This window comes from Squalius cephalus (genome assembly GCF_949319135.1).
Source record: "Squalius cephalus genome assembly, chromosome: 17".
NCBI lineage: Eukaryota > Metazoa > Chordata > Actinopteri > Cypriniformes > Leuciscidae > Squalius > Squalius cephalus.
The window spans coordinates 31,099,387-31,111,547 of record NC_137138.1 but is presented as its reverse complement, the minus strand read 5'-3'; the positions used below and the strand labels follow the sequence as shown (position 1 = coordinate 31,111,547).

Here is a 12,161-nt window from a genome sequence, read left to right as displayed (position 1 = left end):
TTCATGAATTATATTAGTATTGTAGTATAATTAATATAAAATTCACAGTTTTTTTTTTTTTTCGAATGTCATGCCATTGGCAGAGCAAAGCTGTTGCAAAGTCTGGAAGCGCCAAGTTCCAGTGGGACATCATGAAGTCTCTGGGCCTGCGGGACGATGAGATTGTAAAGTTTGCTGAAGCTGAACATTGGCTGGATTATTTTCCTCCTCTTGCTATAGAAGATCTGAAGAAAATGGGTCTCAAGGTAGTGAAAGCTCACCTGAACCATTGTCGTTCTGCCCATTGCTTTGTACTTCGCTATTTAAATGCTAAATGCACCATTTTAATGCTGTAGATTGATTGGCGTCGCTCCTTCATTACGACCGACGTAAACCCCTTCTACGACTCTTTTGTGAGGTGGCAGTTCATCACTCTGAAAGAGAGAAAAAAGATCAAGTTTGGGAAAAGGTATGGTAAAATAGACTTAAGTATTCAATTTGTTTGTTACTGGTGGAGGGAAACCAATATACGAGTTTTACCTGTTAATCAATACTGACACCAAAGTTTAATCAATACTGACACCAAAGTTTAATATTTGCACAAATGTAACATGCATCATTAAAGGTAGGGAGACAATTTGTTTCATAAACACTTTGTGTTATACTGGTTGAAAATAATATGAGTGGTCTAAATATTAAAATGTTGTACATATTGAGCATGAAGAATCATTTTCACACATGAATTGGCTCCTCTGAGTCCAGAGCTTAAAAAAACACAAAGTCTGTGGGATGTGCTGGAGGAGACTTTACAGAGTGCTGGACTCTTGCATTGTCAATACAAGATCTTGACCAAAAAGTGATGCACCTCTTGATGGAAATAGTGTAAGGCAGTGTTATCAAAAGTACCGAAATTTAAAAAATGTGACTCTACAAGCATTTCCCTCTAGCATTTTGAGCGGACACCTCTGATTGGCCATTGTGTTCACGGACTTAACATATACAGTACCAGTCAAAAGTTTGGAAACACTACTATTTTTAATGCTTTTGAAAGAAGTCTCTTATGCTCATCAAGCCTGCAGTTAAAAACAAAAACAAACAAAAAAAAGTAATATTATGAAATATTATTACAATTTAAAATAATGGTTCTCTTTTTTAATATATTTTAAAATGTAATTTATTTTTGTGATGCAAAGCTGAATTTTCATCAGCAAGTACTCCAGTCTTTGGTGTCTTATGATCCTTCAGATATCATTCTAATATGATAATTTGATACTCAGTTATTATCTATGATGGAAACAGTTGTGCTGTTTAATATATATTTTTGGAATACTTTTTTCAGGATTCATTGATGAGTAAAACGTTAACAGCATTTATTCATAAAAACAGCATTTATTCAAAATAAAAACATTTCTAACAATATAAATCGTTACCATCACCTTTTTGGTTTCAGCATCCTTGTTGAATTAAAGTACTAATTTCTTAAAAAAAAAAAAGGTTATTGTTCCCAAACTTTTGAACGGTAGTGTATATTGTTACAAAAGATTTATATTCTAAACAAATACAGTTCTTTTGAACTTTTTATTCATCAAATAATCCTGAAAAAAGTATCTCAGGTTATAAAAAAATATTAAGCAGCACAACTGTTTCCAACACTGATCATAAATCAGCATATTAGAATGATTTCTGAAGGATCATAAGACACCAAAGACTGGAGTACTTGCTGATGAAAATTCAGCTTTGCATCACAAAAATAAATTACATTTTAAAGTATATTAAAAAAGAGAACCATTATTTTAAATTGTAATAATATTTCATAATATTACTTTTTTTTGTTTGTTTTTGTTTTTAACTGCAGGCTTGATGAGCATAAGAGACTTCTTTCAAAAACATTAAAAATAGTAGTGTTTCCAAACTTTTGACTGGTACTGTATGTCTGTGATTGGCTCCAATGATCAACGCTTCAAAAACATGCTCTTCACCGAGCGCTTACACAGATACAGACTGGAGCAGGCGTCTATCAGTGGATCCCTGTTATATCCACTGATAGACGGATTTGCTGATAGACGCCTGCTTTCAAACGCTCCCGTGTGTGTCTGTGTAAGCGCTCGGTGAAGAGCATCTATCTACAAGTGTTTGAAACCTTATTTTTGTCTTATAGATATACCATTTACTCTCCGAAAGATGGGCAGCCCTGCATGGACCATGACAGACAGACAGGAGAGGTGGGAACTATTTTTAATTAAGAAATTCCTTTTTTTTTTTTTTTTTTGGCATAAAATAGGATGGATATGTGTGTCCTATAGTAATGATCTGTATTGCAGGGAGTTGGTCCTCAGGAGTACACTCTTATTAAGTTGAAGATTGTGGAACCTTACCCAGCAAAATTGAGGTAAAATCTTTAATATTATGGTTTTGAATGATTGACACATTTATGTATCATGTTACTCCAAAGAATGTCATGGTACTGTAAACTCGCACTCGATCGGCCCAAAGCCGGCATCCGACCAGCGCGGAAGGTCTTTACGTGTTACTGTCTTTTTCTCGAGGCAAAGTATTTTTGGTTAAATACAATACATTTGAATATGTATTCTCTCGTTATTTCATCTGACTCCATAAATGAAAAGTTTTTAATGAAATCTGTGCATTATTAAATGTGAGCGAATGTTTGACTATTCGTTTTAACTCTTGAAATTAATGAAAATACTTAATGAAAATAATGTCAAAGTCAGTTAGAATAATCAAATGTAACAATTTATTATGTCAGGTAAATGTATCATGCCAATTTCATAATCAATTCAAAGATAATCGATACAAAACATCAAATGCTCTGGAATAAAGAGAAGAGATGCGAACCCAACATTAAGAAATGCATGAAGCTGAGAGTCTCAGGCTCACGGGCTAATCTGAAGTACAGAAAAGGCCTCGAACCCTTTGCTGCATTCCATTATATAGACAGAACCTCTTTCACATGGAAACATTTGCTAACAATGGTAATTTGCATTCAGAGTTGACACCTTTTTGGGGTAGGAGACCATTTGTCTAGAGACCAACCTTTCTTTGTGTGCCAGTTATCCCTAAACTCTTAAGGCCATTGCACACTGAGTTCGAAATTCGCATCCGAAATTTTCGCACGTAAAAAAAAAAATTCGACCTCATGTTATGTCAATCACGCTTGCACACTGTCTACGAAACTTTCGTCCGTAATAAAAAAATTCGGATCGGGTTAGATTTTCTGCGTTTTTCGCATCCATAGCCAGTATTTTGAGAGGTTTTTTTTGACAATTCAGAGCCACGTACCGTACAAGCGAACGACAAAATCCAGCTGTTCTGTCTGCCCAGCGCGTGTGTGTGTGTCCATACCTTAGATACTGCCAGTGTCTGTTCAGGATCGATTAGTTCACGGAAATTGGTGGTCTTCTTTTTAATATGTGGCTCCAGTATCGCTAGCAAAGCATCAAACTGTTCCACTGACATTCTGATGTATTTTGAATCGCTCGGGATAATTTCGCAACTCCTTGAAAAGGACATGAAAAAAACTCTGCTTCCTCTCAGCGCAATCTCAGGATTGGATGGACCCAATATTTCCTCTTTCTTTTTCTCTTTTTAAGTAGAAAGAGGGCAACAAAATCATCCTCACTGCTTGACAAATCCATTTAGTATTTTTTGCGTTTTTTCCGCAAAGGTTTAATAAATACGCATCGGACTCAGTGTGCAAGGTTCCTGTGCGTGACGAATTTTAAGGCTGACGAACACGAAAAAACGCATACGAAAATTTCGGACTCAGTGTGCAATGGCCTTTAAAAACCTTATTACCTTTCGTTTTACTTATTTGGAAATGAGACATTTGTACCAGTCGCACTGAGACATTTCAAATGATACCAAACATGTATAATACTCTGATAATTATTCACATCAAACCATATGTATTTTTGGGTAATTTTCATGTGGTCTCAGCATGAGAGAGGGGAAGAGGGGGAGAGATGTATTCTGAGGTGAGACTTTGCGTTTCAAATGGTTTCAGATTTCCTTTGTTGTCTCAGAGAGCAGCTCTCTCTTCCAGTTTTTCCAGTCTTACAGCAAAAACATGGTACTTGTAAATAAATTTTTTCTATGTTTTCAGTGTTCTTAAAGACAAGACAATTTTTCTGGTTGCTGCGACTCTGAGGCCTGAAACCATGTTTGGTCAAACGAATTGCTGGATCCGGCCAGATATGAAGTACATCATATTTGAGACGGCCAGCGGTGACCTGTTCATCAGCACTCAGCGGTCCGCCAGGAACATGTCCTACCAGGGCTTTACCAAAGAGAACGGAGTGGTTCCAGTGCTCATGAACATCATGGGCCAGGTTTGTGTCCCTAAAGCACACACTGCATGTGTTTTATAGTAAATAAAGTTGGCCTATTTAACTTTATGACAGTATAAATGAACAAGAAAGTAAAAAAGGAAATAGAATATGAAATCCAAAATTTAAGAGTAACGTTATTTAAATGAAAAAGTATGGTAGTATACTATATTAAAGGAGGTTATATGATGCTTTTAAATGTTTTCCTTTCCTTTAGTATGTAATGTGTCTGTTTATGCATGTATAAGATCTGCAAAGTCATAAAACTCATAATCTCCCACAAAAGTGATTTATTCTATCTAATGAACGCTGATCCAGACCTGCCTAAAACATATTGATTAAAGTCCTGACGTTACTTCCTCAAACATCTACATCATAATTTTGTAGTATTAGCACAATGCAAAGGCATTTGTAAAGTAAGAAGACAAGGCTTCAGTGAACTGTAGTGTTGTCACCATGTCGTGGTGTTCTGATGTTGGTTCCACATGATCTGCTTTATCATCCACATTTTCAGAGTCGGACTCGGGTTTGAACTCGGGGCCTATTTTAGAGAAAGGACCACAGGTGCTTAGGAGGCTATAGTTCTCACCCTGGAGGGTCAGGATAGGGACAGGAGGCAGGAATCAGTTTGAACACTTTACTTAACTTCCTTTGGCAGCACAGACATACATCAGACAGCAGATTTGACTGTAGTAGTTGCCTCTCAGCTTATATTGATGGAAGTGATTGGTTTACATTATGTAATTGAGTGTATGTGTGTAGCTGAAAACAAACAAAACAGTAATAAATGTTACTGTATAAAGTAGCATTATTGATGAAGTCTATCAGCTTAACATTATATCTAGCACAATACACCAGCTTAACCAGGTGACTTTTTAATAACTCGTGAGTCACCATTCCCTAACATAATCTGTACAGAACAAATAATGACATATCTGTTTAAATAATAGAAGCACAACACTTAAATCAGTTACAAACAACGTGCATAAGCATTTACAATGACGTTCATTCTTTGCTAACTGTCATTTCTCTCGAGTGGATTTATGACCCAAATACTCGATTATTCCTAGACATATATAATCGATCTTAAACAAGTATGGGGTAAAACTCACTTTTCTCATTAGGACGTACACAGTTATTAATTCCCAACACGAACACCGCACCGCGACTTCTGGAACAGTCTTGTGGTTGAGAGCGCAGCTGTTTATGTCATGCGCATTTCTCGTGCGCAATCACTTTCAGCGCATCCACCGATGGCCACTAGATGGCACCTTTGCGCTACCTTTGTAACAGGGCCGTCCTTAGGGCGGTGCGACTACACGGCCGTGTTTTAGGGGACCCGGGAAAGCAATAGTGAACTGACTGAGGGAAATCCCCAGAGGGGGTCCTCGCTTCCTCTTAAGGCCCTGATATACTTCAAATAAAGTTCTTTTTTGTTTTTCGTTTAGGGATAAAACAAAGTTCGAAATGCGAGAGCAGCGACATACTGATAGCGAACATCTGACTCCGCCCACACTGCTGAGAGCGACGGTTAGATGAATATGCAAATATGTGCTGCGCTCTTTCCTCTCGATAACAAAATAAACACACCGCAAAATTGAGAAAACGGCAAGCATTTTTTAAGAAAAGCATCCGTTCATCATAGCAAGGTGGATATGTTTGCACGAGCTCTGCAATTCGGCAGTCTAGTAAAGTCACGTCTGTGTATTTATATAGCACTTAAAATCAAGCAGCTTTACCGTATTAAACATAAAAAACAGTGTCTGTGTCTCGTTTCATCAGTAGTACAACTTCATTTTCTACTATAAACAGCTGTGTGCTCATGTTTTCACTCACGGACGTCTGACCTCTACGGCCTCCAATAGTGGAAATGAACCAGAAAAGATTTCCATGTGAAAGAAGGCGGAGCCTCAGCACACACCTACCAATTACATAATCGCCATGGACCAGTTAGTATGTATTTTTTCTATATTGGCCTGATTTTGTTCGAAATGACGCTAAACACCTTCATACCACCAAATAATGTCACATCAGTTCATTCTTTGATTTCGCTTGAAGTAACTCGGGGCCTTAACTCGCACAGGGGCGGCCTTGCTTGAACTGATACGATAATACCGAAAACATTTTTAACTGTTTGTCTTTACAATTGCTTTAGAAGCATTGGAAGCTGAAGCTCGTGATTATGGTTAGAGGCATTACATTTTCTAACACGCTTGTGTTGGCCAATCACAACGCATTTGTGTCAGCTGGCCAATCAGAGCACTCTGGGCTTCCAGAAGGAGGGACTTTGTAAAAACTGGAACTCAGAGCGTTTCAGACAGCCTGGGAATAAAGGTGCTGCAATAATGTACAGTATGTGAAATGAATGTGTTTGTTATACATTAAAGCAAGTTAACCTATTCTAGTACAGCCAATAAACAAAATAATGACCTTTAAAATAGCATCTCTTTAATATTATTCTTTGTTTTCAATGAAAATGTAAAATGAACATTGTTCTCTGTGTGATTTGTCGTCATATATTTTTATTCTATTATATTTATATTATTCTATTATAAAATAACAGTAATGTTAACATAAAACAACATAAAAGTTAAATAAAAAATTAAATCCAGCTTGTGCATGTATGATGCGCTGTTTACTGATTTTCTCTCTCTCTCTCCCTCTCCCTCTCCCTCTCCCTCTCCCTCTCCCTCTCCCTCTCCCTCTCCCTCTCCAGGACATCCTGGGCTGTGCATTGAACGCTCCCCTCACCTCATACAAGACCATTTATGCCCTGCCAATGCTCACCATTAAAGAAGACAAAGGTACCCGACAACACCCCATAATATCGTCGCATCACATTACCCCTGCACAGACAAGATGCATCTCTGAACGGGCCGCAGGGCAAATACCATGTGTTTTTAAAAGCCAAAGTGAAAGTGGCGTCAGTCATTGCGGAGAACAGCGAAGCTAGGAGAGATGGAATATGGAAATGACCGTAATGAATGTTCCCTCAGGCTGTGCGGACCACATTACTCCAATCACAAACTGCTCCTCACCTAATGTGATTCGACAGTTATTCTTTTTCTTATACCCTAGGCTCCAAATTGATACGTTAGAAATGTTAATATCGATCGTTTTAACATTTAGTAAGTTATCTCATTATGGGAGGTTGTTGAAATTAATTTGTGGTCACAGGAACTGGAGTTGTCACCAGTGTGCCGTCAGATTCGCCTGATGACATCGCCGCTCTGAGGGACATTAAAAAGAAGCAGGTGTTGTATTTGTTTTGTGGAATTTCATTTTCTTTTCTTGATTCAGTTGTTTGATTTCCGTTTCTGAGGGAAATTCCCATAGAGATAACTATTTCAGATAAGATAATGTGATGGATGATGACATTTTTTTTTTTTTTAGGCTTTGAGAGAGAAGTATGGAATTCAAGATTTTATGGTCCTACCATTTGAGCCGGTAAGCAGCTTTTTTAAGTCGTAAGTCAGCCTGAAGCGTGGCCCCATGCAATGCACATAAATAAGAAAAGCCCGCTGGTCCAGTGGGAGTGTGTGAGAGTTCCTGAGCTGCGTTCCCAAAAAGCTTCGTAATACTAAATGGATCGTACAGACCATTGGTGACAATGGGTTCTACAGTCTACTTAGGCTTAAGCACCCTACACACCGGGACGAATATCGGCGCGCGTTATTCGCCAGCGTTTTTCAACGCGTTTTTTGTGTTCACACCCAAGCGATTTTCGCTGACGATGAGCCGAGTGAACATGCAAATTCATTCCCTGACATTAGATGGCGCTTAATGTAAAACAGAAACCACTCCATAACAGTTCTCTTTTATCAAGATTTTTGTAGTCGCTGTCGCGTTTGTCATATAGTTCTTTATGTTCCGACACCAACGAGACCAGAAGCTCTACAATCATCTTGCCTTGCATCTTCCTCGTCTTATTTCTTCCCGGCAGTGTAGACGCTACTTGGCGTATATCTTCTTCGCCGTTACGTATGTGTGCTCGGCAAGACCGTTTTGTGTTTGAGCGCCCCCAAGTTGTGTTTTACTGTAACTTCAGAAGCTCCAGACACGTGAGCAAAAGCGCCAATCTCATTGGTCGGATAGTTTTTGACGCGGCGCGTCAAACCAAAAAAACGAACTCGAGGCGGTTTTTAAAAAATGACGCTTTTACGCGTGCCGTTTTTCGCATCGGTGTGCACACTCACATTGGCGCCCTTTGTTTAGTCACGAGGCGTTAAACGTCGGCGAATATCGTGCGCGAAATTCGTCCCGGTGTGAACAGGCCTTTACAGTACTTTTACAGTAATACCCAGCCCTGGGCCCAGATTCAGGGAACATTCTTAAATTATAAGAATAATACAAATCTTTTTAATTGCTTTTTTTTTTTTCTTATTTTCAATAAGAAATAATAATAACTATAAAGTTATTTAAAGTTATTTGATAACAAACTTTCATGTTGGCTTGACACAACCAATCTGAAAGTTTAAAAAATAACTTTGAAAAGCTTTAAGTTTGAAGATTATACTTAAAGATGTCAATAAAATGTTTTAGCAAGTTGCTTGCATATTTTAACACATTGATAGCCTGTTTTATCATGTTGTTAACATGTTTTAACATTATCTGGCACATTGCTAGCGTGATTTAACATGTTCCATATTGCTAATCATGGATTAAGGGATTTTTCAGGACATTCCTAAATTTTGTGTGTCTAAAGCGGCTTATGTTCCACCAGGTACCCGTCATTGAGATTCCAGGGTATGGGAACCTGTCGGCTCCTTTGGTTTGTGATGAAATGAAGATCCAAAGCCAGAATGACAGAGAGAAACTGGCCGAGGCCAAAGAGAAACTCTACCTTAAGGGCTTTTACGAGGGGGTGAGACCATACGAACACCAACATCACTCAAATTCCCCATTTTCTAGTGGAATGCATGTAGGGGACAACTGAAATAATAAACAATTTAAATGCACAGCTAGCCGTGGATTATCCCGCTTATACCATGGTCATTTGCCAGCATCGAAAAGTTAAAGCTGTCATTGATGTTTACAAGTCAAAATGGTTTCGTCAGTTACGACTCGTTAGATTCAGCGTTCTGTCCGCTTTAAATCACACACAGAGATAAAGTAGTGCTGTAAGGTTACATTTATTTGACTGAATCATAACATTTATTGGAATGAATTAACCTATCGAGAGAGAGTAACGTGTGTGAACTACCTGATTCTGTGCAATGTCTCTCTACTAGCAATGAAGCTGTGAGTTGAATTACTTCAAAAACAGCGACGTCACCACCTCCTTGCTGAGTAATATAATGTAGCGGTTCGGTAGATGCAAAGTTCTGTACTTCTTAATGTTTCTAAGTGTATATAGCGCAATCTTTGTTTGAGTGACGTGTGTGTGTGTGTGCTTCAATGAAAGTAGCCTTCATGTGCACATCTGAACAACTTTACTGAACTTTGTTTTGCTAGATCATGTTAGTGGAGGGTTTCAAGGGTCAGAAGGTCCAGGATGCGAAGAAGCCCATTCAGAAGATGATGGTGGAGAAGGTCGGTGGACTATATGTAAAGCCTGACATATGAAATAATTTTGTTTTGAAATGGCACAGTTTATTGAACCTTTAGACAATATCTAAAAAGGCTGGACAATAGGGACTGCCTGGGGCCAGCGTAAACGGCAGTGCTGCGTGTCACAAAATAAGTTTATCATTTGCACGTGTTTTTAAGCCTTGCCAATTAAAATGTTCAAGCGCTAGAAGACGAGAAAGAGAACTCAATTCAATATTTGCGCGCTGTGTGAGAAGTTTTGTGTGCGCGACACACATCCGTAGTGTGCTCCCAGAAAGCCGCCTCTCAGACAAGAGCGCAAATGCTGAATTGATTTCTCTTTCACGTTTGTGCTTCAATGGACATATTCACAGAAAATTGTCAAAATGCCCGTGTTGGTGAGTATCCTTGTAAACATATTCAGTTATGTCTTCAGTGAACGTAAACAGAAATAAATCGTGTAACTGTGTATTGGATCCGTGCATTAGTTCTTAATGCGCGGATTAGGTCCTAATATTCCTGCTACTGTCTTTGTTTTTAATGTTAATCAAACAACAAAGAAAAAAATCTCTCACTACTCTTGACTAAATAACTTTAATAAGGATTAATCTTTCTAATCAATTTCTGTGCCTGAAAACGACTGTTAGATCTACCTAAAAAACATGAAAAGCAGTGTTTATTCATTTGTATGTTTGTTCTATTGTATTTATGTGTGGTATTGCTCATAATTTGGTTATTTGTTCTTGTTTTATTACTGACAATTTACATGTCTGTAGATGTAGATACAAATAAACCTTCATCAAAAGCCTGATGGATCATATTTGATACTCATACTTTTTTAAAAAGAACAGCAAAGCAAATACACACCTTATGAGGTGCAAATTAAAGGGAAAAACTTAATGTTCAATTTATTTATAAATTGAAATTATGCCTTGACAAAGGCCACTTGTTGTCCTGAAACGTTGATAATAAATGTGCTTTAGAGTGTGCAGTTATATTATCTTTGCACTCACATTTTTTAACAAAAAAATGTATGGATAATCAAGTAAACCTAAGTTACTGTTTACTAAGTAAGTGTTTATCTCAATATATTTCCCAAATATATAATACCATATTTTATTTTATTTTTTCAGTTTGGATCATGTTGATAATTTAGAGAACTTTTGCATATCAAATTTTATGCAGTAGGCATTATAGGGTTAATGATTGAATGTAAAAGGGTTAATGAAATGTTGGTTTGGGAATCATTTTTTTGAATAAAATATGGAAATAAACTTGGTCTAACTCAATTTTGTTGATATTTCTAGGGTGAGGCACTGATTTACATGGAGCCAGAGAAGCAGGTGTTATCTCGGTCTGCAGACGAGTGTGTTGTGGCGTTGTGCGATCAATGGTTAGTGCAGAAAACACTCATACAGATACTGCATAATGTTGTACACATCTCAGAACCCATGATAACGTCCACTTCTGTCTTGTATTCACTTCCTGTTCAATAAGAGAATGCCTTATCCTTGTGATCTTGTGCGATTTAAGTCCTTTTTTATCCCTGATGGATTTGACTTGTCAGACAGTGACTGGGGTCTTTATCTGGCAGGTATCTGGATTATGGCAATGAGGAATGGAAAAAGCAAGCCATGGGTGTCCTGGAGGCTCTGGAGACGTAAGTCTTGCACTTTGTGGCATTGAGGAGATTGCAGTGGAAAATTGTCATGTTGCTTTGGGGTGCCATTCTTGCTGGAGAAGCTTCATTCATATGTGAATATTGACGTTATGCTTTTCTCTTCAGGTTCTGTGATGAAACCAGGAAGAACTTTGAAGCAACGTTGGCTTGGCTTCAGGAGCATGCCTGTTCCAGAACGTATGGTTTAGGTAAGACCTGCTTATGTCTGCCATTGTAGCTTTGTTGCAAGCTTTTACGTATCCTGTTCGGTTTTTCTTTTGGAATAAATTGCATCAATACAATACAATACAATCAATTGACATCAATACCATGGGAAAAAACTGCCATAGGATATTTTTAATATTAAATTGGTCAAGTCACCTTCATTTATATAGCGCTTTTAACAAAATATATTTGTTTCAAAGCAGCTTTACAGTGATAATAGGAAATTAAAGTAACAGAGATTGTTTTGGCTTTACAGCAGCTCTACAATAAAGTTATTGTCCAGCTAAAGTTAGTTTTGATTGATTCGCTTCTGTTGCAAAGATCATTAGTTATCAACTTAGGGTAGCAGGTCTATTAGGCTGCTGTCACTTTAAGACTGAATGCACGGATCCATTATACTGTTACACGTGTTTTCTTTCTCAACT

At 37.8% G+C, this 12,161-nt stretch overlaps 1 protein-coding gene across 1 annotated transcript in view; it reads left to right on the top strand.

Annotated features, from left to right (window-relative positions):
• lars1b (leucyl-tRNA synthetase 1b) overlaps positions 1 to 12,161 on the top strand; it is a 33,961-nt gene that overhangs the window by 2,148 nt on the left and 19,652 nt on the right. The window contains exons 6-18 of the mRNA XM_079846991.1: positions 84 to 245; positions 336 to 448; positions 2,138 to 2,201; positions 2,301 to 2,368; positions 4,100 to 4,325; positions 7,039 to 7,126; positions 7,500 to 7,576; positions 7,716 to 7,769; positions 9,046 to 9,186; positions 9,777 to 9,854; positions 11,159 to 11,244; positions 11,446 to 11,511; positions 11,638 to 11,720. Of these exons, the coding sequence (XP_079703117.1) occupies positions 84 to 245; positions 336 to 448; positions 2,138 to 2,201; positions 2,301 to 2,368; positions 4,100 to 4,325; positions 7,039 to 7,126; positions 7,500 to 7,576; positions 7,716 to 7,769; positions 9,046 to 9,186; positions 9,777 to 9,854; positions 11,159 to 11,244; positions 11,446 to 11,511; positions 11,638 to 11,720 (1,306 nt within the window). The remainder of the gene's footprint in view (positions 1 to 83; positions 246 to 335; positions 449 to 2,137; positions 2,202 to 2,300; positions 2,369 to 4,099; positions 4,326 to 7,038; positions 7,127 to 7,499; positions 7,577 to 7,715; positions 7,770 to 9,045; positions 9,187 to 9,776; positions 9,855 to 11,158; positions 11,245 to 11,445; positions 11,512 to 11,637; positions 11,721 to 12,161) is intronic.